General features: G+C 41.2%; 1 protein-coding gene across 2 annotated transcripts in view; it reads left to right on the top strand.

Moving 5' to 3' along the window:
• Positions 1 to 26,093, top strand: part of LOC133660476 (uncharacterized) — a 57,417-nt gene that overhangs the window by 4,666 nt on the left and 26,658 nt on the right. Inside the window, exons 2-6 of one of the 2 annotated variants that reach the window (XM_062064002.1) lie at positions 1,466 to 1,621; positions 2,677 to 2,772; positions 7,827 to 7,904; positions 21,166 to 21,327; positions 22,384 to 22,452. In XM_062064002.1, the coding sequence (XP_061919986.1) occupies positions 1,519 to 1,621; positions 2,677 to 2,772; positions 7,827 to 7,904; positions 21,166 to 21,327; positions 22,384 to 22,452 (508 nt within the window). In that variant the 5' untranslated portion in view covers positions 1,466 to 1,518. The remainder of the gene's footprint in view (positions 1 to 1,465; positions 1,622 to 2,676; positions 2,773 to 7,826; positions 7,905 to 21,165; positions 21,328 to 22,383; positions 22,453 to 26,093) is intronic. The other variant, XM_062064003.1, reaches the window with a different exon arrangement.

Consider the following 26,093-nt stretch of genomic DNA (forward strand, 5'->3'; position numbering starts at 1 on the left):
TTAACATTGCAACACATGCCAATACGGCCGGGTTAACTTATAAAGTGCAATTTTAAAGTTCCCGGGAAATATCCGGCTGAAACGTTGCGGTATGATGACGTATGCGCGTGACGTAGTCAGTTAAACGGAAGTTATGGTACCCCGTAGAATCCTATACAAAAAGCTCTGTTTTCATTTCGTAATTCCACAGTATTCTGGACATCTTTTGCAATTTGTTTAATGAACAATGAAGGCTGCAAAGAAGAAAGTTGTAGGTGGGATCGGTGTATTAGCAGCGGACTACAGCAACACAACCGGAGGACTTTGTTGGAGAGCAGACGCGCTAGCCGGCGACCTCACCTTGACTTCCTACGTCTCCGGGCCGCCAAACGCATCGGGTGAAGTCATTCGTCCTTCCGTCGATCGCTGGAACGCAGGTGAGCACGGGTGTTGATGAGCAGATGAAGGCTGGCTGGCGTAGGTGGAGAGCTAATGTTTTTAGCATAGCTCTGTGAGGTCCGGTTGCTAAGTAGGCTTCAATGGCGTCGTTAGCACAGCATTGTTAACCTTCGCCAGCCTGGAAAGCATTAACCGCGTATTTACATGTCCACGGTTTAATAGTATTGTTGATTTTCTATCTATCCTTCCAGTCAGGGGTTTATTTTTTTTGTTTCTATATGCAGTTAAAGCACAATGCTATCACGTTAGCTCGTATCTAAAGCGTTTCGCCGATGTATTGTCATGGAGATAAAAGGCACTGAATGTCCATTTCGCGTTCTCGACTCTCATTTTCAAGAGGATATAGTATCCGAGGTGGTTTAAAATACAAATCCGTGATCCACAATAGAAAAAGGAGAGAGTGTGGAATCCAATGAGCCAGCTCGAGTCCAAGTCATGTGACTCGAGTCCACACCTCTGATTATCAGAACATTTTTTAAGGGCTAAGGCAGCAAACCAGTCTATGCCTCCCCACATTTAAGCTCCACCGTGTAAGACTCAAGCTTCGCCCCCTAAGTCTGAAGCTCTGCCCACCTCACCCACCCCGTTTTTAGAGACACAAGCTCAGGCTCTTCCTGCTGCAGCATCCCGGCCTCCCAGAGCCCACTCACTATGGACTTCTGCTACCACTGAGGTCGTGGGTCAAACGCTCCTCCCTCAAACCAGTGACAGTGTCTGGAATTCACTTCCTGGGGGGCTAGGACTAGTAGTTGTGCAGCTAGGGACGCATAGCTCTCTCCAGCTCCAGCTCTTCCTCCTGCAAGGCCGCCGCATGTCTCTTTACCAGCAGGGGCGCCATCGATTCTTCAAGCAGCAAAGGACTCTCCAGAGGAGTACAGCGCTAATTAACTATGACATAATTACGATATGTCGCTATTTGTTCCACAGACGCTGTTCACTGACTCCACCTTCTTCTCCGCCAACCACAAATAGTGCTAAGAGATGAACATCAAGGATGACTTTGAGAAAATCCGCCTGTTTCTTGCAGACCACCCTGGGGACAAGAGGGTGTTGTACACCAAGGTGGTGAACAACAACCACATGGAGGTCACCAAAAAGCTGATGTCCACCTTCACCATCGATGAAGCAGTGACCTTCCAGCAATTTAAAATGATTGGAATGCTCGATTTGGCCACCAACATGGGTTTGTACTTCATTTATTCAAGGAATAGATCCTAACCAACTTTGCTGTTATTTACTTTTACTTTCCTTTTGAACATATTGGTGAACTTTGGTGTTGTCTGCTTTTAAATTGAATATCTTTTTTCCTGACATTGTGTTGTATAAAATGTTCTCCTCGTTTTACTGAAATTGGAAATATGCATTTACTGTAAGTACTGTAAGTAGTTTTGCGTCATGAGGCGTAATTCTCGTAAAATTTCATCCCGCGAGACTCCACTTTGAGGAAGATATTTCAGCCACGGCTGTCGCTGTGATGTCAGTAGAAGGGAAGGCAGTGGATGATCGCTAAAAGACAACATACTTACACCCCCCTTGGCATTACTGTTTGGGTATGTGGGTCTCTTCAAGCCTGCTGGTCGGTTGTTGGGAAAGGAAACGCGAGACTGCTCGGTTCGGCGGTGCCGCCTCGCCCCCCTCAGCCGACCGATCGGAGGCTTACGGCCCCCTCGACACAATTTCGGGCATGTGAGTCTCTCCAAGCCTGCGAGTCGGCCTCTATTGCCGGGAATTGACCTGCGAGACGGCACGGTGCTGCCTCACTCTTCCCTGCCGACCGATCAGAAGCGAGACAAGACGCCCCGTCTGCATTAGTTTTCCTGCATCAACGCCACGCCGGTTCGATGTTTAAGTGACCTCTAAATGCGCAAATAGTGTTTCCATTGTGCTTTTGCTAAACACTTCAATATAGAATTGTCTCAAAACCCACCTCATGAGAGCACAAAAATGTTTCAGCGATATTTGAGAGGTTTTTCGAAATAAGGCTGTTTTCATTACAAGTTTCTTATTGCATATTTAGGTTTCGCGCATTTCTAGGGCTAATGAAAATGCAGCTAGTGACGACGAAGGCTTTAAAACATGTTTAATAGACGAGGCCAAAGGTTTTGTTAAGTTTTATTTAATCTATGTGTTTAAAACAATTGCTTTTTCCTTGGTTTGGGTTTGAAAAGTAGGGTGCAGTCATTTCTGTTAAGCAGCTGCATCTGTGAAATACTAAACAATGCCTTCCTGTGTTTGCAGATGAAATGTTTAGGGAACTGACGCGTCCAAAACTTCTTCCAACTGTAGGACTGCCTCCAACTCCAAAATTTGATTTGAGGGACGTCCGGATGCGAGGTAAGTCATCTATTATCAAATGTAAACGCAAAAGTTGTGTTAGTAAAGTAAATGTTATTCATTATGATAACCAGGATGTGTTCTCTCACTCCCGCAAACTCATCAAATGCCGCCAAAAGGTGTTGAAAACTAACAACGCTATCCGAGCTGCCGTGTTCAATTAGCCTTTCATTAGTAACCACGCAAAATATGAAGTTGCACATTTCAAATGCAGTAATAAAGGCACTACCTAATCCACTTTTTATGTTTGATATAATGAAAACTGTTCATATTGTTTTATTTTTGATACTAAGAATACATTTAATTTTAACTTTCTCAGGGAATATTAATTTTGAACTAATTTTATATATATTGCATTCTTAAAATTTAAAACTGTTGTTGTCATTATGAAATGGTTTGTCTTTTTATATTGTTTATGTATTGTTGGCAGGTTGAAAATGGCTCAGCGGATTTGGGTGGCGAAACCAACGTTTAAACGGCACCGTATAATAATCATCAAAAACGCACGAGACAAGAACTTCGTTTATGCGGTCACACCACACAGCTGTGAGCGCACCTATTTTTATTAGCACACACAAATTGGCACAATCAACCACGGACGCATTTTAGCTGTGCTTGTCAGCCTTCAATAATGAAAACAGGCGTTTAGGCAATAAAAGACAACCAGGCCAAACGCAATAATTGAGGGGACATCTTAACATGTATAATGAAAACCTTAATTAAGTGAAAATATGATTGATTCGATTACTCGATTAATCGATCGGGATATTCGATACCATACTCGATTACTAAAATATTTGATAGATGCAGCTCTAGCTGTATGTACATATTGCATCATTATGCCTCATTTGTAAGTATATTAGAGCTCATTTACTTCCTTTACTTTTATCCTCTTTGTACATAATTTAGTTTTGCATGTCTCATGACACATTATCTGTATGTAATATTGGCTGCATTTCTGATGGTTGTTTGTGTGCCGTGTTGTTCCAGACCACAGCAAACATTACCTAGCTCAGGGGTCGGCAACCTTTACCACTCAAAGAGCCATTTTGACCCGTTTCACAAATTAAAGAAAACAAAGGGAGCCACAAAACTCTTTTGAAATTTAAAATTAAATAACACTGCATATAGTTTTTTTTGCTTTCTGTTATGTATAAACAACTATAATGGGTTACATTTATGAAATCAACGAACGACTGCAGAGAAAATGAAATAAAATTTCTGCATGCAACAAAACGTTTTTAACTCCGAAAAAGACGTCGGGTTGAAGGTTAAGTAAAATACTTAATGTCTATTTAAGTCCTCCTTGTAGTAATGAAAAAACAAAACGGCGAACTTAAATTATCCACTGGCAGAGAACCAAAAATGCCATCCTCTCTCTCTGTGCCGTCATCCTTTTACTGGCGCCGTGCAGTCAGCTGCCAACCTGAATAATAAAATGTCTATTTCACTGAACAATTAAAAAATGTGAGTATATGCAAAATTATAGAAAATTAAAATATTTATCATACTTGGTCAATGTGATTTCTGCTCCTGAACCGCAGCGCACAGCGTCTCCACATCAGGGCTGTATGACGTCACCTTTATCTTCACACAGGATTGTAAGCTCTCATCTGTGAGGCGTGTGCAATGTTTGTTTTTAATAAAGTTCATGTTGGAGAACACCTGCTCACATACATATGTGGATCCAAAGATCGACAGGACTCCAAGTGCATACTTTTTCATGTTCACATAAAAATCGGGGATAGCGTTCCAAGTTTCGAACACAAGTTTGCCTGGTTTGGGGAGGTTTTCAATATCACACCATTTGTGATTCTGAGCAAGAACGGCCTTCTGGCGTGAAACATCTTCAAGGTCCGCTGTCAGGCGCTTTAACTTGGACACCCACATGTCCTTGTCGGCTATGTCAGCCAGTTCCATCTCAAGATCAGGTGGACTCACACCTGGAAATGCTGTCATATTTAACAGGGATGGATCGAGGCTGAGGGGAGTGACAGGGAAGGATAATGTTTTTTTTTTCCTCTCTGAACTCACTGAATCGTTTCCCAAACGATGTTTGCGTTGCAATGACTGCAGAATGTAAACACTCTAAATTCACAATGTGAGCTTTTTTTTAACTCACTCAAACTGGGGAAGTGTGACAGTGTACCTTTCTGTAAATCTCTGGCAAGCACTGTCAACTTGCGCTCGAATGCCAAAACCTCCTCCAACATGTGCAAGGCTGTGTGTCCTTTCCCCTGAAGAGCTGTGTTTAGCGTGTTCAGGTGCGCTGTCATGTCTACCATGAAGTGTAGCTTTTCCAGCCACTCTGGCTGTTCCAACACAGGATATGTGAGCCCTTTGCTGCCCAGAAAGGTTTTCACCTCTCCCAGACACGCGGCAAAGCGTTTCAGCACCTCGCCTCTGGACAGCCACCGGACTTTGTTGTGCAACAGGAGATCAGAATATGTGCTTTCCAGCTCGTCCAGTAACGAACGAAACTGACGGTGATTTAAACCTTTCGCCATCATTTTATTGACAATCTGACAACATTCATTACGTCTGTGCATTCCGGAGGAAATGTTTGAGCACACAGTGCCTCTTGGTGCAGGATGCAGTGAAAAGTCAGCAACTTTCTGTCCAGCGACTTCTGCAGAAAAGCCGCAAAGCCCTTGTGCTCTCCAGTCATACTCGGTGCCCCGTCTGTAGCCACTGATACCAGGTGGGCGGTGTTTATTTCTTTGACTCTTAAACAATTCAAGACAGCCTCACAGACGTCCTCCCCCCGTGTTTGGCCTTTTAGTGGTATCAACTCAATCATTTCTTCCTGTGGCCCAGCAGAGTTTACATACCGGCAGAATAGCGCTATTTGTTCAATATCACCTTTGTCTTTAGATTCATCACAGGCAATTGAGTAGGCAACAGCTGAATTGATGTCTTTAATTTGCTGTCTGGTGATGTCTTCTGCCATTTTTATGGTTCGGTCTTTGACAGTCTTTGCAGAGAAGGGCATATCCTTGATTTTCTGCACAATTTCACTCTTGTTTTTAAAGTCTGTGAAAAGATGTTCTGAAATCTTAATGAAGGATTCTTTTAAATATTCTCCATCTGTAAACGGCTTCCCATGCCTTACTATTTCCGGAGCTGCAACAAAACTAGCATATGTACTTAGGGATGATGTTTGATAAGAAATTATCTAGTTCGAGCCTATTATCGAATCCTCTTATCGAACCGATTCCTTATCGATTCTCTTATCGAGTCCAGATAGGTTGTTGTATATGGAAAAAAAAACACAATATTTGGTTTAACAAATCACTTCGGCAACCCGCTCTGGAGCCGCGGGTTGCCGACCCCTGACCTAGCTTGCCAAAGATTGTATTAAATCTATTAAAAGAAGACAGCCGGTCGTTTCCTTGAACTTGGACACACACATCTATACCTTTGGCCATTAAAAGTCAGTAATTTCAAGGAGTTATCTCACCTGAGTAGCCTCTGATTTACAAATGGTTTCTAATTTCGTAAAAATGTGTACAATAAATATTAAATTTCAACATTTCCGCCTGCGACACAGTCATTTTGATAGTAGGCTATTATAGCTAATATAGATACTTACGTCATGGGTTGCCTTCATTATAAGACTTATATACGGCTTTTCATTTTTCGCGGCTCCAGACAGATTTGTTTTTTGTAAAGTGAAATTATATGAAACTGTGATGTATTATGATGTGGTCGGATCATGTTTTGTTTAGTTATGTTCTGTTAGTTTGACTTCCTTAGTTTTGTGCACTTCGGGGGTTTGTTTTAGTCACCATGGTTACTTATGATTTTCACCTGCCTTGTACGCGCACCTGTTGCTCATCAGAGACTCTATTTAAGCCTGCTTTTTCCGGTCACTCGTCGTGGCTTCATTGTTTGCATTTGCAACAGTTACGTTGGCATTCTGGTTTTCGAGCTCATGATTTCTGTGCTAAAGTTACCTTAGCTTCTAGTATTCCTGTGCTGAAGCTACCTTAGCTTCTAGTATTCCTGTGCTAAAGTTACCTTAGCTCATACTTGCCAACCTTGAGACCTCCGATTCCGGGAGGTGGGGTGGGGTGGGGCGTGGTCAGGGGTGTGGTTGGGGGCGGGGGGCGTGGTTGGGGGCGTGGTTAAGAGGGGAGGAGTATATTTACAGCTAGAATTCACCAACTCGAGTATTTCATATATATATATATATATATATATATATATATATATATATATATATATATATATATATATATATATATATATATATATATATATATATATATATTTATTTATTTATATGTATATATATATATATATAAATGTATAAATGATCGCTAAAAGACAACATACTTACACCGCCCTTGGCATTACTGTTTGGGTATGTGGGTCTCTTCAAGCCTGCTGGTCGGTTGTTGGGAAAGGAAACGCGAGACTGCTCGGTTCGGCGGTGCCGCCTCACCCCCCTCAGCCGACCGATCGGAGGCTTACGGCCCCCTCGACACAATTTCGGGCATGTGAGTCTCTCCAAGCCTGCGAGTCGGCCTCTATTGCCGGGAATTGACCTGCGAGACGGCACGGTGCTGCCTCACTCTTCCCTGCCGACCGATCAGAAGCGAGACAAGACGCCCCGTCTGCATTAGTTTTCCTGCATCAACGCCACGCCGGTTCGATGTTTAAATGACCTCTAAATGCGCAAATAGTGTTTCCATTGTGCTTTTGCTAAACACTTCAATATAGAATTGTCTCAAAACCCACCTCATGAGAGCACAAAAATGTTTCAGCGATATTTGAGAGGTTTTTCAAAATAAGGCTGTTTTCATTACAAGTTTCTTATTGCATATTTAGGTTTCGCACATTTCTAGGGCTAATGAAAATGCAGCTAGTGACGACGAAGGCTTTAAAACATGTTTAATAGACGAGGCCAAAGGTTTTGTTAAGTTTTATTTAATCTATGTGTTTAAAACAATTGCTTTTTCCTTGGTTTGGGTTTGAAAAGTAGGGTGCAGTCATTTCTGTTAAGCAGCTGCATCTGTGAAATACTAAACAATGCCTTCCTGTGTTTGCAGATGAAAAAAGGCTTAGGGAACTGACGCGTCCAAAACTGTCTTCACCTGCAGAACCTCTTCCAACTCTAGGAAGGCGAGGTAAGTCATCTATTATCAAATGTAAACGCAAAAGTTGTGTTCGTAAAGTAAATGTTATTCATTATGATAACCAGGATGTGTTCTCTCACTCCCGCAAAGTCATCAAATGCCGCCAAAAGGTGTTGAAAACTAACAACGCTATCCGAGCTGCCGTGTTCAATTAGCCTTTCATTAGTAACCACGCAAAAGTAGTCGTGCAAAGTTATTCCGTTTATTCACTTCATGCAACCACATTCTACTTGGATAGCTTGCACTTGCACCCACTATAGTCTCTTTAGAATGTAAGAGTGCCAAGTCCTTGTTCACAGTGGTAGCACTTGTGTGCCAAGTTCCTGTCAGCCATAATGGTTCTGAATATGAAGTTGCACATTTCAAATGCAGTAATAAAGGCACTACCTAATCCACTTTTTATGTTTGATATAATGAAAACTGTTCATATTGTTTTATTTTTGATACTAAGAATACATTTAATTTTAACTTTCTCAGGGAATATTAATTTTGAACTAATTTTATATATATTTGTTTTCATCTCAAACATGTTATGATGGCAAAATGGACATTAATTACTATTTTGCATGCAATAAATGAAATTAACTGTATTGCATTCTTAAAATTTAAAACTGTTGTTGTCATTATGAAATGGTTTGTCTTTTTATATTGTTTATGTATTGTTGGCAGGTTGAAAATGGCTCAGCGGATTTGGGTGGCGAAACCAACGTTTAAACGGCACCGTATAATAATCATCAAAAACGCACGAGACAAGAACTTCGTTTATGCGGTCACACCACACAGCTGTGAGCGCACCTATTTTTATTAGCACACACAAATTGGCACAATCAACCACGGACGCATTTTAGCTGTGCTTGTCAGCCTTCAATAATGAAAACAGGCGTTTAGGCAATAAAAGACAACCAGGCCAAACGCAATAATTGAGGGGACATCTTAACATGTATAATGAAAACCTTAATTAAGTGAAAATATGATTGATTCGATTACTCGATTAATCGATCGGGATATTCGATACCATACTCGATTACTAAAATATTTGATAGATGCAGCTCTAGCTGTATGTACATATTGCATCATTATGCCTCATTTGTAAGTATATTAGAGCTCATTTACTTCCTTTACTTTTATCCTCTTTGTACATAATTTAGTTTTGCATGTCTCATGACACATTATCTGTATGTAATATTGGCTGCATTTCTGATGGTTGTTTGTGTGCCGTGTTGTTCCAGACCACAGCAAACATTACCTAGCTCAGGGGTCGGCAACCTTTACCACTCAAAGAGCCATTTTGACCCGTTTCACAAATTAAAGAAAACAAAGGGAGCCACAAAACTCTTTTGAAATTTAAAATTAAATAACACTGCATATAGTTTTTTTTGCTTTCTGTTATGTATAAACAACTATAATGGGTTACATTTATGAAATCAACGAACGACTGCAGAGAAAATGAAATAAAATTTCTGCATGCAACAAAACGTTTTTAACTCCGAAAAAGACGTCGGGTTGAAGGTTAAGTAAAATACTTAATGTCTATTTAAGTCCTCCTTGTAGTAATGAAAAAACAAAACGGCGAACTTAAATTATCCACTGGCAGAGAACCAAAAATGCCATCCTCTCTCTCTGTGCCGTCATCCTTTTACTGGCGCCGTGCAGTCAGCTGCCAACCTGAATAATAAAATGTCTATTTCACTGAACAATTAAAAAATGTGAGTATATGCAAAATTATAGAAAATTAAAATATTTATCATACTTGGTCAATGTGATTTCTGCTCCTGAACCGCAGCGCACAGCGTCTCCACATCAGGGCTGTATGACGTCACCTTTATCTTCACACAGGATTGTAAGCTCTCATCTGTGAGGCGTGTGCAATGTTTGTTTTTAATAAAGTTCATGTTGGAGAACACCTGCTCACATACATATGTGGATCCAAAGATCGACAGGACTCCAAGTGCATACTTTTTCATGTTCACATAAAAATCGGGGATAGCGTTCCAAGTTTCGAACACAAGTTTGCCTGGTTTGGGGAGGTTTTCAATATCACACCATTTGTGATTCTGAGCAAGAACGGCCTTCTGGCGTGAAACATCTTCAAGGTCCGCTGTCAGGCGCTTTAACTTGGACACCCACATGTCCTTGTCGGCTATGTCAGCCAGTTCCATCTCAAGATCAGGTGGACTCACACCTGGAAATGCTGTCATATTTAACAGGGATGGATCGAGGCTGAGGGGAGTGACAGGGAAGGATAATGTTTTTTTTTTCCTCTCTGAACTCACTGAATCGTTTCCCAAACGATGTTTGCGTTGCAATGACTGCAGAATGTAAACACTCTAAATTCACAATGTGAGCTTTTTTTTAACTCACTCAAACTGGGGAAGTGTGACAGTGTACCTTTCTGTAAATCTCTGGCAAGCACTGTCAACTTGCGCTCGAATGCCAAAACCTCCTCCAACATGTGCAAGGCTGTGTGTCCTTTCCCCTGAAGAGCTGTGTTTAGCGTGTTCAGGTGCGCTGTCATGTCTACCTTGAAGTGTAGCTTTTCCAGCCACTCTGGCTGTTCCAACACAGGATATGTGAGCCCTTTGCTGCCCAGAAAGGTTTTCACCTCTCCCAGACACGCGGCAAAGCGTTTCAACATCTCGCCTCTGGACAGCCACCGGACTTTGTTGTGCAACAGGAGATCAGAATATGTGCTTTCCAGCTCGTCCAGTAACGAACGAAACTGACGGTGATTTAAACCTTTCGCCATCATTTTATTGACAATCTGACAACATTCATTACGTCTGTGCATTCCGGAGGAAATGTTTGAGCACACAGTGCCTCTTGGTGCAGGATGCAGTGAAAAGTCAGCAACTTTCTGTCCAGCGACTTCTGCAGAAAAGCCGCAAAGCCCTTGTGCTCTCCAGTCATACTCGGTGCCCCGTCTGTAGCCACTGATACCAGGTGGGCGGTGTTTATTTCTTTGACTCTTAAACAATTCAAGACAGCCTCACAGACGTCCTCCCCCCGTGTTTGGCCTTTTAGTGGTATCAACTCAATCATTTCTTCCTGTGGCCCAGCAGAGTTTACATACCGTCAGAATAGCGCTATTTGTTCAATATCACCTTTGTCTTTAGATTCATCACAGGCAATTGAGTAGGCAACAGCTGAATTGATGTCTTTAATTTGCTGTCTGGTGATGTCTTCTGCCATTTTTATGGTTCGGTCTTTGACAGTCTTTGCAGAGAAGGGCATATCCTTGATTTTCTGCACAATTTCACTCTTGTTTTTAAAGTCTGTGAAAAGATGTTCTGAAATCTTAATGAAGGATTCTTTTAAATATTCTCCATCTGTAAACGGCTTCCCATGCCTTACTATTTCCGGAGCTGCAACAAAACTAGCATATGTACTTAGGGATGATGTTTGATAAGAAATTATCGAGTTCGAGCCTATTATCGAATCCTCTTATCGAACCGATTCCTTATCGATTCTCTTATCGAGTCCAGATAGGTTGTTGTATATGGAAAAAAAACCACAATATTTGGTTTAACAAATCACTTCGGCAACCCGCTCTGGAGCCGCGGGTTGCCGACCCCTGACCTAGCTTGCCAAAGATTGTACTAAATCTATTAAAAGAAGACAGCCGGTCGTTTCCTTGAACTTGGACACACACATCTATACCTTTGGCCATTAAAAGTCAGTAATTTCAAGGAGTTATCTCACCTGAGTAGCCTCTGATTTACAAATGGTTTCTAATTTCGTAAAAATGTGTAGAATAAATATTAAATTTCAACATTTCCGCCTGCGACACAGTCATTTTGATAGTAGGCTATTATAGCTAATATAGATACTTACGTCATGGGTTGCCTTCATTATAAGACTTATATACGGCTTTTCATTTTTCGCGGCTCCAGACAGATTTGTTTTTTGTATTTTTGGTCCAATATGGCTCTTGCAACGTTTTGGGTTGCCGACCTCTGCATTAAACCTTGTAAACATTGCATTCCTGGCTAAAAATACATTTTAACACAGCGAGACAGCACCCTCTGGTGGGCAACAAATCGTAGTAGTAAATTGTACATTCAGTAAAACACGACAAAAAATACATTTACATCACACATTTGATAACCAACCTTGTTTCCTCATCAACCAGGTGCAAAGATACCGTGTATAATTTCGATGTAACTTTAATTTAAATTAAACTGGAGCTCACTTTTGGCTGTAACTTGTGTTTTGTTTTTTTAGTATTATTTTGGTTTAATATTGACAGTTCGCACTCGATAGCGGCGTTTCAATTCGGCGGCTGCATCCTTCCAAGGAGCTAGCCCATGCAGTCGACGAGGTATGGATCCTGGCGAGAGCCCTCTTGCCTTCGGGACACTTCCTGGTTGTTCCCGCCCTTACATTTACGTCACGTGTCAGTCCCGCGAGGTTGAACAATGGCAAACTTAAGGTGAGGAGATCCAAAATGGCGCCATGAACGATCTTACTTGCGGGAGCAGAATCTAAAAAAGAATATAATCCTGCGAAAACGGCTCGTGTATGATTGAAAAGAAACTTAATAGTTTCCCTATAGTATTTAGTTCATTTTGTGTTTCATTTGGCGGGACTTTGACGGCTGCTTCTTTGAACTATGTCGAAGTCTTCTGGCTCGAAAAGGAAAGGTGTGGCGAGGAAAATGGACGATAACGCTACAACCGGAGCTTCAAACCTGCTATTTGAGAACTGCCATGACTAAATCATCGGTGGGGACAGCATGAAAATGCATCTCATGAATGAAGAAGTTTTTCCTTCCTGTCAGTAAAACCGGAGAAAGGTAAAGATGAAAAGGGCAATAGCGACATTTAGGGATGATGTTTGATAAGAAATTATCGAGTTTGAGCCTATTATCGAATCCTCTTATCGAACCGATTCCTTATCGATTCTCTTATCGAGTCCAGATTGTTGTATATGAAAAAAAAAACCCCACAATATTTGGTTTAACAAATCACTTCACATTCTCTACTGCTCGCTACTATAGTATTACCATATCTGAGTTATTGTGCAGAAATGTGGGGAAATAACTACAAATGTGCGCTACATTCTTTAACCGTGTTACAAAAAAGATCAATTAGACTGATACATAATGTTGGATATAGAGAACATACAAACACTTTATTTATTGAGTCAAAAATATTAAAGTTCGATGATTTGGTAAAACTGCAAACAGCTAAAATGATGTGGAATTAAATGATGGAATGGATTAAGTAAAGAAGTTAAACATTGTACTGATATGATCCAGTTTAAGAGGTTGTTCAAATGAATAGTGCTTACAAAGTACAAAGAAGAAGAATTATGAGAAATACTTTCAACCTTATTGAAAATAAGATATTCCTCCTCTCAGTATATTAATAATGACTGAATTAATTAATTACATATTACAAAACTGTTGTATATACTAATTCACAGATATTTTATTATAAAAAGGTCAGTAAATGATGTATATATTTGTAAACGCTATGAAGTGAGAAAGGGGTAGGATTAAATAAGCTTTACTTCTTCCTACTCCTGTAAAGTGAAATGATATGAAACTGTGATGTATTATGATGTGGTCGGATCATGTTTTGTTTAGTTATGTTCTGTTAGTTTGACTTCCTTAGTTTTGTGCACTTCGGGGGTTTGTTTTAGTCACCATGGTTACTTATGATTTTCACCTGCCTTGTACGCGCACCTGTTGCTCATCAGAGACTCTATTTAAGCCTGCTTTTTCCGGTCACTCGTCGTGGCTTCATTGTTTGCATTTGCAACAGTTACGTTGGCATTCTGGTTTTCGAGCTCATGATTTCTGTGCTAAAGTTACCTTAGCTTCTAGTATTCCTGTGCTGAAGCTACCTTAGCTTCTAGTATTCCTGTGCTAAAGTTACCTTAGCTCATACTTGCCAACCTTGAGACCTCCAATTCCGGGAGGTGGGGTGGGTGGGGCGTGGTCAGGGGTGTGGTTGGGGGCGGGGGGCGTGGTTGGGGGCGTGGTTAAGAGGGGAGGAGTATATTTACAGCTAGAATTCACCAACTTGAGTATTTCATATATATATATATATATATATATATATATATATATATATATATATATATATATATATATATATATATATATATATTTATTTATATGTATATATATATTTATTTATATGTATATATACATATATATAGATAAATATATATATATATGAAATACTCGAGTTGGTGAATTCTAGCTGTAAATGTATATATATGTATGTATATATATAAATATATAATAGGGCGGCATGGCGAAGTTGGTAGAGTGGCCGTGCCAGCAATCGGAGGGTTGCTGGTTACTGGGGTTCAATCCCCACCTTCTACCATCCTAGTCACGTCCGTTGTGTCCTTGGGCAAGACACTTCACCTTTGCTCCTGATGGCTGCTGGTTAGCGCCTTGCATGGCAGCTCCCGCCATCAGTGTGTGAATGTTTGTGTGAATGGATGAATGTGGAAATACTGTCAAAGCGCTTTGAGTACCTTGAAGGTAGAAAAGCGCTATACAAGTATAACCCATTTATCATTTATATTATTTATATATATATATATATATATATATATATATATATATATATATATATATATATATATATATATATATATATATATATATATATATATATGTGTATGTGTATATATATATATATATATACACACATATATATATATATATATATATATGTATATATGTGTATGTGTATATATATATATATATACACACACATATATATATATATATATATATATATATATATATATATATATATATATATATATATATATATATATATATATATATATATATATATATATATATATATATATATATATATATATATATATATATATATATATATATATGTATGTGTGTGTGTGTGTGTGTGTGTATATATATGTATGTATATATATATGTATATATCCATGCATCCATCCATCTTCAACCGCTTATCCGGAATCGGGTCGCGGGGACAACAGCTCCAGCAGAGACCCCCAGACTTCCCTCTCCAGAGCAACATTAGCGACTTCCTCCTGGGGAATCCCGAAGCGTTCCCAGGCCAGAGAGGAGATGTAATCCCCCCATCTGGTCCTTGGCCTGCCGCGGGGTCTCCTCCCAGTGGGACGTGCAACGAGGACCTCCCTAGGGAGACGCTCGTGAGGCATCCGCACGAGATGCCCGAACCACCTAAGCTGGCTCCTTTCCAAGCGAAGGAGCAGCGGCTCTACTCCGAGTCTCTCTCGGGTGACTGAACTTCTCACCCTATCTCTAAGGGAGATGCCAGCCACCCTTCTAGTATTCCTGTGCTAAAGTTACCTTAGCTTCTAGTATTCCTGTGCTAAGTAAGTTTTTGCTTTAGCTTCTCGTGCGAACGACACGCTTTCCTTTTGTTTCGTTCCTGTCTGTTGTAATGTGTATGATTTATGAGAAATAAATCATCTCCTACCTGCACGCTTTCGACCGGAGCCGTCAGTTTTGCGTCCCGGGAACGAACCGCAGCACGCTGCACCCCAACGTGACAAATGACTGAGCTACGTGACGTAATTTCTTGTGATGTCTCACGGGGCATTTCTTGTCGGGACGGGAGTCGTTCCTAGGGATTCGAATAAAGAACCAACTCTTTTTCTTTACTATAGTGGTCTTGATAACGGGTACCGGTTCTCAAAAAGGGATTCGAGTCCGAGGACTCGGTTCTTTTCTTATCAAACAACCAGGAAAACCGGTTTCGAGCATCATCCCTAGCGACATTGTTGCTACGCTATCCGTGTTAATTAACGCCCACTCAGAAGAGCTGAACGCCCGCTCGGAGGAGCTGAAGAAGTTGATCCAGGCCAAAGCCATTCAAATTGCCAACAGAAATGTTAAAGTGGAACAAGTTTGCAGACAAGTAAGCAAGATTATGGGGAGAGTTTCTGGGCTGGAACTGGCTGTGGAGGGGGACAAGAAGCTAATCAATGTACTTCAAGAACGCATCACCGAGATTGAGAGATATTCAAGACGATGGAACCTGAGACTGCACGGTGTGGCCGAGATGTACGTGAAGTAGTTATCTGAGTTTGCCAGGCTCTGCTGCCGTCTGATGCTGAACGGCTCCCGAATGTTATCGACACCGTGCGCGTTGGAGTGAAGAAGCCGAAAGATAGATAGATAGATAGATAGATAGTACTTTATTGATTCCTTCAGGAGAGTTCCCTCAGGAAAATTAAAAGGTAAAAGGTGTGTTTTACTGCAGTTTTCCTCCCGGGCGCACAGAGCTGCAGTCTGGGCCGCTGCAAATAATTCCTCTTACCTGCGAGGCAACGGGCTGCGCTTCGCAGAGGATCTCTGTAAAGTCGACAGAGAAGCAAAAATGAAGTTATGGCCACTGGTGGATGAAGCTCACAAGGCAGGGAAAATTGCCTACTTTGTAGGCGGTCGAGCATTTATTGAGAAAAAGGTGTATCTTCCAGTCTGAAGATACACCTTTCAGACATTAAAGGCCTACTGAAACCCACTACTACCGACCACGCAGTCTGATAGTTTATATATCAATGATGAAATCTTAACATTGCAACACATGCCAATACGGCCGGGTTAACTTATAAAGTGCAATTTTAAAGTTCCCGGGAAATATCCGGCTGAAACGTTGCGGTATGATGACGTATGCGCGTGACGTAGTCAGTTAAACGGAAGTTATGGTACCCCGTAGAATCCTATACAAAAAGCTCTGTTTTCATTTCGTAATTCCACAGAATTCTGGACATATTTTGCAATTTGTTTAATGAACAATGAAGGCTGCAAAGAAGAAAGTTGTAGGTGGGATCGGTGTATTAGCAGCGGACTACAGCAACACAACCGGAGGACTTTGTTGGAGAGCAGACGCGCTAGCCGGCGACCTCACCTTGACTTCCTACGTCTCCGGGCCGCCAAACGCATCGGGTGAAGTCCTTCGTCCTTCCGTCGATCGCTGGAACGCAGGTGAGCACGGGTGTTGATGAGCAGATGAAGGCTGGCTGGCGTAGGTGGAGAGCTAATGTTTTTAGCATAGCTCTGTGAGGTCCGGTTGCTAAGTAGGCTTCAATGGCGTCGTTAGCACAGCATTGTTAACCTTCGCCAGCCTGGAAAGCATTAACCGTGTATTTACATGTCCACGGTTTAATAGTATTGTTGATTTTCTATCTATCCTTCCAGTCAGGGGTTTATTTTTTTTGTTTCTATATGCAGTTAAAGCACAATGCTATCACGTTAGCTCGTAGCTAAAGCGTTTCGCCGATGTATTGTCGTGGAGATAAAAGGCACTGAATGTCCATTTCGCGTTCTCGACTCTCATTTTCAAGAGGATATAGTATCCGAGGTGGTTTAAAATACAAATCCGTGATCCACAATAGAAAAAGGAGAGAGTGTGGAATCCAATGAGCCAGCTTGTACCTAAGTTACGGTCAGAGCGGAAAAAAAAAGTATTTCACTGCATTCTAGTCCGTCACTCTAACGTTCCTCGTCCACGAATCTTTCATCCTCGCTCAAATTAATAGGGTAATGGTCCGAATAGCTCTAGCTGCGTTGAAAACAATAGGAAAATATGAGGGAGTGAACAACTGACAACGTCACGCTACTTCCAGTAGGGGCAAGGTTTTTTTTTATCAGAGACCAAAAGTTGCGAACTTTATCGACGTTGTTCTATACTAAATCCTTTCAGCAAAAATATGGCAATATCGCAAAATGATCAAGTATGACACATAGAATGGATCTGCTATCCCCGTTTAAATGAAAACATTTCATTTCAGTAGGCCTTTAACTTCCTCTTGACTTTATTTCGTTAAAAGAGGATGGATGGATGGTTGGTTGGAGTTACAACTTACGCACGAGCCAGTTTTTTGCCCTTTTCTGAATATTAATATGATGTTATTTCCGCAGCTTCTAGTTGCTTTGTTTCTAACTCAAAGCATTTTCTAATTCTAATTCATTTTTGTTTAACCTTGTCTTTATCTATAGTTTCTCAACGCCAGGGGGCTAAGGCAGAACTTGAAGCGCAAAGCTTTATTTTTATTTCTTAAACAATGTAAAACAGGTTTTTGTTTTTTACAGTAGACACACAGTATGAATGATGATGTAAAGTTTTGGAGATCTCAATGGGGTAATGAGATATATTGCTCTCATGCATCACAGCGTTCTGGTGGAGTTGGCACACTCAAAAACAATATTACAGGGGTTTTATTGCATCATAGTGACTATGATAAAAATGGCCATTATATTTGTCAGGTTTTTCAGATTCAGAAAACTAACTCTATAGTTGCTAACATTTATGGATATAACTCGGTGCCTGACAATATCATTTTATTTAATGAGGTGGATTAGAATTCTACACTGGCTCGCCAAATTTCCAAATACTTAGATAGTGGTAGGAGGTGATTTCAATACTGTCCAGGAAATTCCCGGAAAACCGAGAATTTGCGTTCCATATATGGTAATAGTAGTGTGGGTGGATGGTTGAAAGGTCGGAATCGGGTTTAAAAATGGTGCACAATTTAGTAGTGCCACCTATTAATTATAGCACCTGCCTGGGGCGCGGGGGTGCTACATCAACAATTTTGGAACAAGTGGAATCAAACACAACCTGTTACACCCGCTTATCAAGGAGCGCAAAAAATATTTTTAAAAAGGGCGCACAATTTTGAGAATTTAGGGCATTGTAGAACTGTGAATACGCCAATTAATTTGAATGGGAATTTCCTGGAAATTTGGGATTTCGGGAAAACCGTGAATCTTTGAAAGTATTGATACTAGCACAATTGTCCTAAATGATATGAATGGGTTGGTTTTGGATTTTTTGGAATCGGTTGAAAAATGTTGACATAGTAACAGTTTTTATTGAGAATGAGTTTTTCAGATTACTGGAATTTCGGGAAAACCGGGAATTTGTACCAAAAAAAAGAAAACATTGGTTGTCCTAACGAAGAGAAATGTTTTGAAGGTGGAATGGTCAGAAACGGTTGACAAATGTGGACTGTGAAAACTTTCCAGGAAGAGGTGAAAATAGGACTTTGGAATTTGTTTTGATGTAAGTCAAATGGTAGTTTTATTGTCCAAGGTGAGTGGACGGTGTGGATGGTGGAATCAGCTGAGAAATGTGAGAGTTGTGCATGTTTGAAAATCAACCAATGCTGGAGAATCTTTCACAGTGTGATTTAGAACACATTTGAATGGACAAATATACAACTATGCATTGGCAATATTGTTTTGGATCACAACGTAATAACTTGAGAAATTATTAATAGAGAAATTCATATAAGGACTTTAAGCTACAAAGTGTTGCCGCATTGCCGGAACGAGAAATGCAAACAGCTCAATTTACAAATGATCGCACTGGGGGGGCGGGCCAAAAAGGTGCGCATACACACTATGATTGGGCAGCCAGTAGATGGAGCTGGACCTTGGATAGGCATTTGGACCCGGTTACATGATTGGCCACAGAAAGACCGACTTAGCCCGGTGATAGGCTTGGCAAAGATAGACTTGTGGAGACGATTAGTTGCTGCAAAGCTGTCCCGTTTTGTGAGCGGTCTTATTTACGTGGCTCCATTTAATCAATGTTGGGTTCTGATGTTGATTTGACCATTGAAATTTGGTCATATTCCAACCAACAACGTGCATCCAACGTTGGACAACAACGTTGTCTCAATTCACAAGTACAATTATTTTGCACCAATCGGTGGAAAATGGATGTATGGATGTTTCAAAGTCAGTTTCAAAGGACATGCATGTATAATCAATGTTGTAACAATGTCTTGTGCCTGCTGGGCACCCACTGATGTAACCAGTGGTAAATGACAAATGCGTTGAATTCCGAACAAATCCTTTGAAAGAAGTATGAAGGAAGTCAAAATTGTTTTATAAATAACGTTGCAATAACGCCATGGTTTGATTTTTTGAAATTTTTGGGACTTATGCAGATCCCAAAAAGAGGTACCAATAGGTAAGAAAAGTTGGTTTTGCATAACAGGGCCCTAAATGCTGGGCAGGGGCTCAACTGGTGATAAACAGGTTTCTGATGTGGCTATATCTTGGGGAAACGACTAGTGTAAGCATGCGAGCCAGATGCAACAGAAGACTGCCAGCATCAAGTTTCCCCGCAGATGCCCAGGACTTCTTGGTAGGGTGCATTGAAGGTATTGGATGAAGGGATTTGGCTGGTACTAAAAGCGATGGAGGCGGAAACCCTCCGCTATTTTCCCGAGGAGAACGAGAGTCTGATGTGGGGTCCTGAGGGTGGGCTGGTCCCCATTCACTCCGTTTGGCCCGAAGACATTGTCGCATCGCTGTCTCGTGCACGTTGACGAAGGCTGAAGCCGTCCATAAAGGCTTCGACTCGCCAGCAAGACGCGCCAACTCCTCAAGTTCCACCACCGGATCGAAACACGTCCCAAACAACTGTTTCTTCCTCGCTGCCTATGTTTGGTAATCCCATTGCTTATTTTACCAAACATTTCACCTCTTGGACTGTTAGCCAGGACACTAAGCACGTTGATGACATCACGCCACACGCGCGATCAGATGTAGTCACGCGACAGGCGTGCTCTGATGAAGACCCTTTTTCTCTGACCAGTGCAGCAGACAGAAAAGCTTCATTTTCAAACACTTGTGTTACAGACGCATTCTGTGAGCCTCCTATAAAAGACATTAAATTATTTGATTATGGATTATCAGAACATTTTTTAAGGGCTAAGGCAGCAAACCAGTCTATGCCTCCCCACATTTAAGCTCCACCGTGTAAGACTCAAGCTTCGCCCCCTAAGTCTGAAGCTCTGCCCACCTCACTCACCCCGTTTTTAGAGACACAAGCTCAGGCTCTTCCTGCTGCAGCATCCCGGTCTCCCAGAGCCCACTCACTATGGACTTCTGCTACCACTGAGGTCGTGGGTCAAACGCTCCTCCCTCAAACCAGTGACAGTGTCTGGAATTCACTTCCTGGGGGGGCTAGGACTAGTAGTTGTGCAGCTAGGGACGCATAGCTCTCTCCAGCTCCAGCTCTTCCTCCTGCAAGGCCGCCGCATGTCTCTTTACCAGCAGGGGCGCCATCGATTCTTCAAGCAGCAAAGGACTCTCCAGAGGAGTACAGCGCTAATTAACTATGACATAATTACGATATGTCGCTATTTGTTCCACAGACGCTGTTCACTGACTCCACCTTCTTCTCCGCCAACCACAAGTAGTGCTAAGAGATGAACATCAAGGATGACTTTGAGAAAATCCGCCTGTTTCTTGCAGACCACCCTGGGGACAAGAGGGTGTTGTACACCAAAGTGGCGAACAACAACCACATGGAGGTCACCAAAAAGCTGATGTCCACCTTCACCATCGATGAACCTTCAACAGTGACCTTCCAGCAATTTAAACGGATTGGAATGCTCGATTTGGCCACCCACATGGGTTTGTACTTCATTTATTCAAGGAATAGATCCTAACCAACTTTGCTGTTATTTACTTTTACTTTCCTTTTGAACATATTGGTGAACTTTGGTGTTGTCTGCTTTTAATTTGAATATCTTTTTCTCCTGACATTGTGTTGTATAAAATGTTCTCCTCGTTTAACTGAAATTGGAAATATGCATTTACTGTAAGTACTGTAAGTAGTTTTGCGTCATGAGGCGTAATTCTCGTAAAATGTCATCCCGCGAGACTCCACTTTGAGGAAGATATTTCAGCCACGGCTGTCGCTGTGATGTCAGTAGAAGGGAAGGCAGTGGATGATCGCTAAAAGACAACATACTTACACCCCCCTTGGCATTACTGTTTGGGTATGTGGGTCTCTTCAAGCCTGCTGGTCGGTTGTTGGGAAAGGAAACCCGAGACTGCTCGGTTCGGTGGTGCCGCCTCGCCCCCCTCGGCCGACCGATCGGAGGCTTACGGCCCCCTCGGCACAATTTCGGACTTGGGGGTCTCTCCAAGCCTGCGAGTCGGCCTCTATTGCCGGGAATTGACCTGCGAGGTGGCACGGTGCTGCCTCACTCTTCCCGGCCGACCGATCGGAAGCGAGACAAGACACCCCGTCTGCATTAGTTTTCCTGCATCAACGCCACGCCGGTTTGATGTTTAAGTGACCTCTAAATGCGCAAATAGTGTTTCCATTGTGCTTTTGCTAAACACTTCAATATAGAATCGTCTCAAAACCCACATCATGAGAGCCCAAAAATGTTTTAGCGATATTTGAGAGGTTTTTCGAAATAAGGCTGTTTTCATTACCAGTTTCTTATTGCATATTTAGGTTTCGCGCATTTCTAGGGCTAAGGAAAATGCAGCTAGTGACGACGAAGGCTTTAAAACATGTTTAATAGACGAGGCCAATGGTTTTGTTAAGTTTTATTTAATCGATGTGTTTAAAACAATTGCTTTTTCCTTGGTTTGGGTTTGAAAAGTAGGGCACAGTCATTTCTGTTAAGTAGCTGCATCTGTGAAATACTAAACAATGCCTTCCTGTGTTTGCAGATGAAAAAAGGGTTATGGAACTGAGACGTCCATTTCCAAAATCCGATTTGAGGGACTTCCGGAGGCAAGGTAAGTCATCTATTATCAAATGTGAACGCAAAAGTTGTGTTCGTAAAGTAAATGTTATTCATTATGATAACCAGGATGTGTTCTCTCACTCCCGCAAAGTCATCAAATGCCGCCAAAGGGTGTTGAAAACTAACAACGCTATCCGAGCTGCCGTGTTCAATTAGCCTTTCATTAGTAACCACGCGAAAGCAGTCGTGCAAAGTTATTCGGTTTATTCACGTCATGCAACCACATGCTACTTGGATAGCTTGCACTTGCACCCACTATTAGGGTTGGGTATCGAGTATCGAGTATCGATTGGAACCGGGACTAACTTTCCGATTCTCCCGGAATCGTTCAAAAGTTTAAATTTCGATTCCTAGTTTCGATACCCAGTCCGCCGACCGGAAAAAAAGAATAAGTCCGCCGACCGGAAGAAGAAGCCGCTGAACACCAACGAAGAAGCGCCCACCGCCGGAAGTGTTAGCACAGTAGAGCCTATGTAGCCGAGCGAGCCAGTCGAGCATGGATAGCGGGCGTCGGCGGTCGAAAGTGTGGCTTTATTTTACTTAAAAAAATGAAATATCGGCAAAATATAACACGTGCGACAGGACTGTTTCGTGCTTAGGAGGGTGCACGTTGAACATGATGAAGCACCTCCGAGTTCATGAAGTACAAATATATACATGTCCCGTCTTCGACGCGCTGCGCCGACCGTCCTCCTCCTGCTGTCAGATCTCGCTTTCTCCTATTTATGCGTTCAAGCTTCTTCCACACCCAGCGAATGTGTATTTTCCACAGCAGGAGACACTATCTGTCCAGAACGCTCACGCATCCTGCCTGAGAAGGCGGATATGGTCATTTTCCTAAACAAGAACTGTCTCTGATTTTATACTGTACCTACTGCTCACTAGTGTTACCATATCTGAATTACTGTGTAGAAATATGGGGAAATAATTACAAAAGTACACTTCATTCATTAACGGTGTTACAAAAAAGATCAGTTAGAATAATACATAATGTTGGATATAGAGAACATACAAATCCTTTATTTATTGAATCAAAGATACTGAAATTCCACGACATAGTGAATTTGCAAACAGCTAAAATTATACACAAAGCAAACTATAACCTGCTACCCAAGAATATACAACAATTCTTCTCAAAAAAAGAGGAGAAGTATATTCTTAAAGAAAAATGTAATTTAAAACATTTGTACGCACGTACAACACTTAAGACCTTCAGTATATCAGTATGTGGAATTAAATTATGGAATGGATTAAGCAAAGCAATCAAACAATGTACTAATATGATCCACTTCAAGAAACTCTTCAAACTTAAAGTGTTTACAAAGTACAAAGAAGAAGAACCATGATAAACATTCTAAATTTATTTGATTCATCCATTCTTTCACTCTCAAAATAATCTTACTTATCTCATCATATGAAATGTAACTTACTTCACCAATTATTATTTATCTATTTATTTTTATTGTGATTACTTATGGAGTACATTGTGAATAAATTGAGAACAGGAAGTGAACAAAAAAGTTTAGCAACTGTTATGTAAAAGAAAAGGGGTAGGATTAAATAAGCTCTGCTTCTTCCTACTCCTTTTCGAACATGTTGAAAAGAGAAACTGGAAATTGTGATGTATCATGTTGTATGCTTGCATGTTCGAAATAAACTCAAACTCAAACTCAATCTGGACTGGGTTTTGCAAGTTGTTTCTTATTGTTTATTTGCTTTTCTGCACCAGGTTAGCCCATCAGTGGGAGCACGGTAACATGTTTAAGTACCTGCAGCATCATACACTTGTGTGTGTAAATGTGTTTTCATGAGGTTTCCTGCAGCATCATACACTTATGTGTAAATGTGTTTTCATGAGGTTTTCAAAAATAAAGCTCTCTTGAGGAAAGTATACCCCTGTGAAAATGTATTTATAATATTTATATTCAAGTTCATAGATTTGATATTTATATTCTAGTTGAAAACAGCCCTGTGAGGAATTTATAGTAAAGTTCATAAAAAGTTAATAGAATTAAAATTGATGGAGAATGTCAGACTATTTCATTCAGAAAGACTGTATTTAGGTTAGCTAGCTCATTTAAAATATCCTAAACTTTTTTTTGACCCTGCCTCTTAAAAGAATTAGAATCGAGAATCGTCAGGAATCGGAATCGAAACAAAGAATCGGAATCGTTCGAATTCAAACGATACCCAACCCTACCCACTATAGTCTCTTTAGAATGTAAGAGTGCCAAGTCCTTGTTCACAGTGATAGCACTTGTGTGCCAAGTTCCTGTCAGCCATAATGGTTCTGAATATGAAGTTGCACATTTCAAATGCAAGTGCTGCAAACGGTGCTTTAAAGGCCTACTGAAACCCACTACTACCGACCACGCAGTCTGATAGTTTATATATCAATGATGAAATCTTAACATTGCAACACATGACAATACGGCCGGGTTAACTTATAAAGTGCAATTTTAAATTTCCCGCCACACTTCCGGTTGAAAACGTCTAGATATGATGACGTATGCGCGTGATGTCAACAATTGATACGGAAGTATTGGTACCCCATTGAATACAATACAAAAAAGCTCTGTTTTCATTTCAAAATTCCACAGTATTCTGGACATCTGTGTTGGTGAATCTTTTGCAATTTGTTTAATTAACAATGAAGACTGCAAAGAAGAAAGTTGTAGGTGGGATCGGTGTATTAGCGGCTGGTTGTAGCAACACAACCAGGAGGACTTACTTGGATAGCAGACGCGCTATCCGACGCTAGCCACCAACCGCGTGGATGATCGGGTGAAGTCCTTCGTCCTTCTGTCGATCGCTGGAACGCAGGTGAGCACGGGTGTTGATGAGCAGATGAGGGCTGGCTGGCGTAGGTGGAGCGCTAATGTTTTTATCATAGCTCTGTGAGGTCCCGTTGCTAAGTTAGCTTCAATGGCGTCATTAGCAACAGCATTGTTAAGCTTTGCCAGGCTGGGAATTATTAACCGTGTAGTTACATGTACATGGTTTGATAGTATTGTTGATCTTCTGTCTATCCTTCCAGTCAGGGATTTATTTATTTTGTTTCTATCTGCATTTGAGCCCAATGCTACCACGTTAGCCCAGTAGCTAAAGAGCTTCGCCGATGTATTGTCGTGGAGATAAAAGTCACTGTGAATGTCCATTTCGCGTTCTCGACTCTCATTTTCAAGAGGATATAGTATCCGAGGTGGTTTAAAATACAAATCCGTGATCCACAATAGAAAAAGGAGAGAGTGTGGAATCCAATGAGCCAGCTTGTACCTAAGTTACGGTCAGAGCGAAAAAAGATATGTCTTGCACTGCATTCTAGTCCTTCACTCTAACATTCCTCATCCACGAATCTTTCATCCTCGCTCAAATTAATGGGGTAATCGTCGCTTTCTCGGTCCGAATCTCTCTCGCTGCTGGTGTAAACAATAGGGAAATATGAGCATTCCTTCCTCCGGTGTCGTCACGCTACTTCCGGTAGGGGCAAGGCTTTTTTTTAATCAGAGACCAAAAGTTGCGAACTTTATCGTCGTTGTTCTATACTAAATCCTTTCAGCAAAAATATGGCAATATCGCGAAATGATCAAGTATGACACATAGAATGGATCTGCTATCCCCGTTTAAATAAAA

The sequence above is a fragment of the Entelurus aequoreus genome, linkage group LG11, assembly GCF_033978785.1.
Source record: "Entelurus aequoreus isolate RoL-2023_Sb linkage group LG11, RoL_Eaeq_v1.1, whole genome shotgun sequence".
Lineage (NCBI taxonomy): Eukaryota > Metazoa > Chordata > Actinopteri > Syngnathiformes > Syngnathidae > Entelurus > Entelurus aequoreus.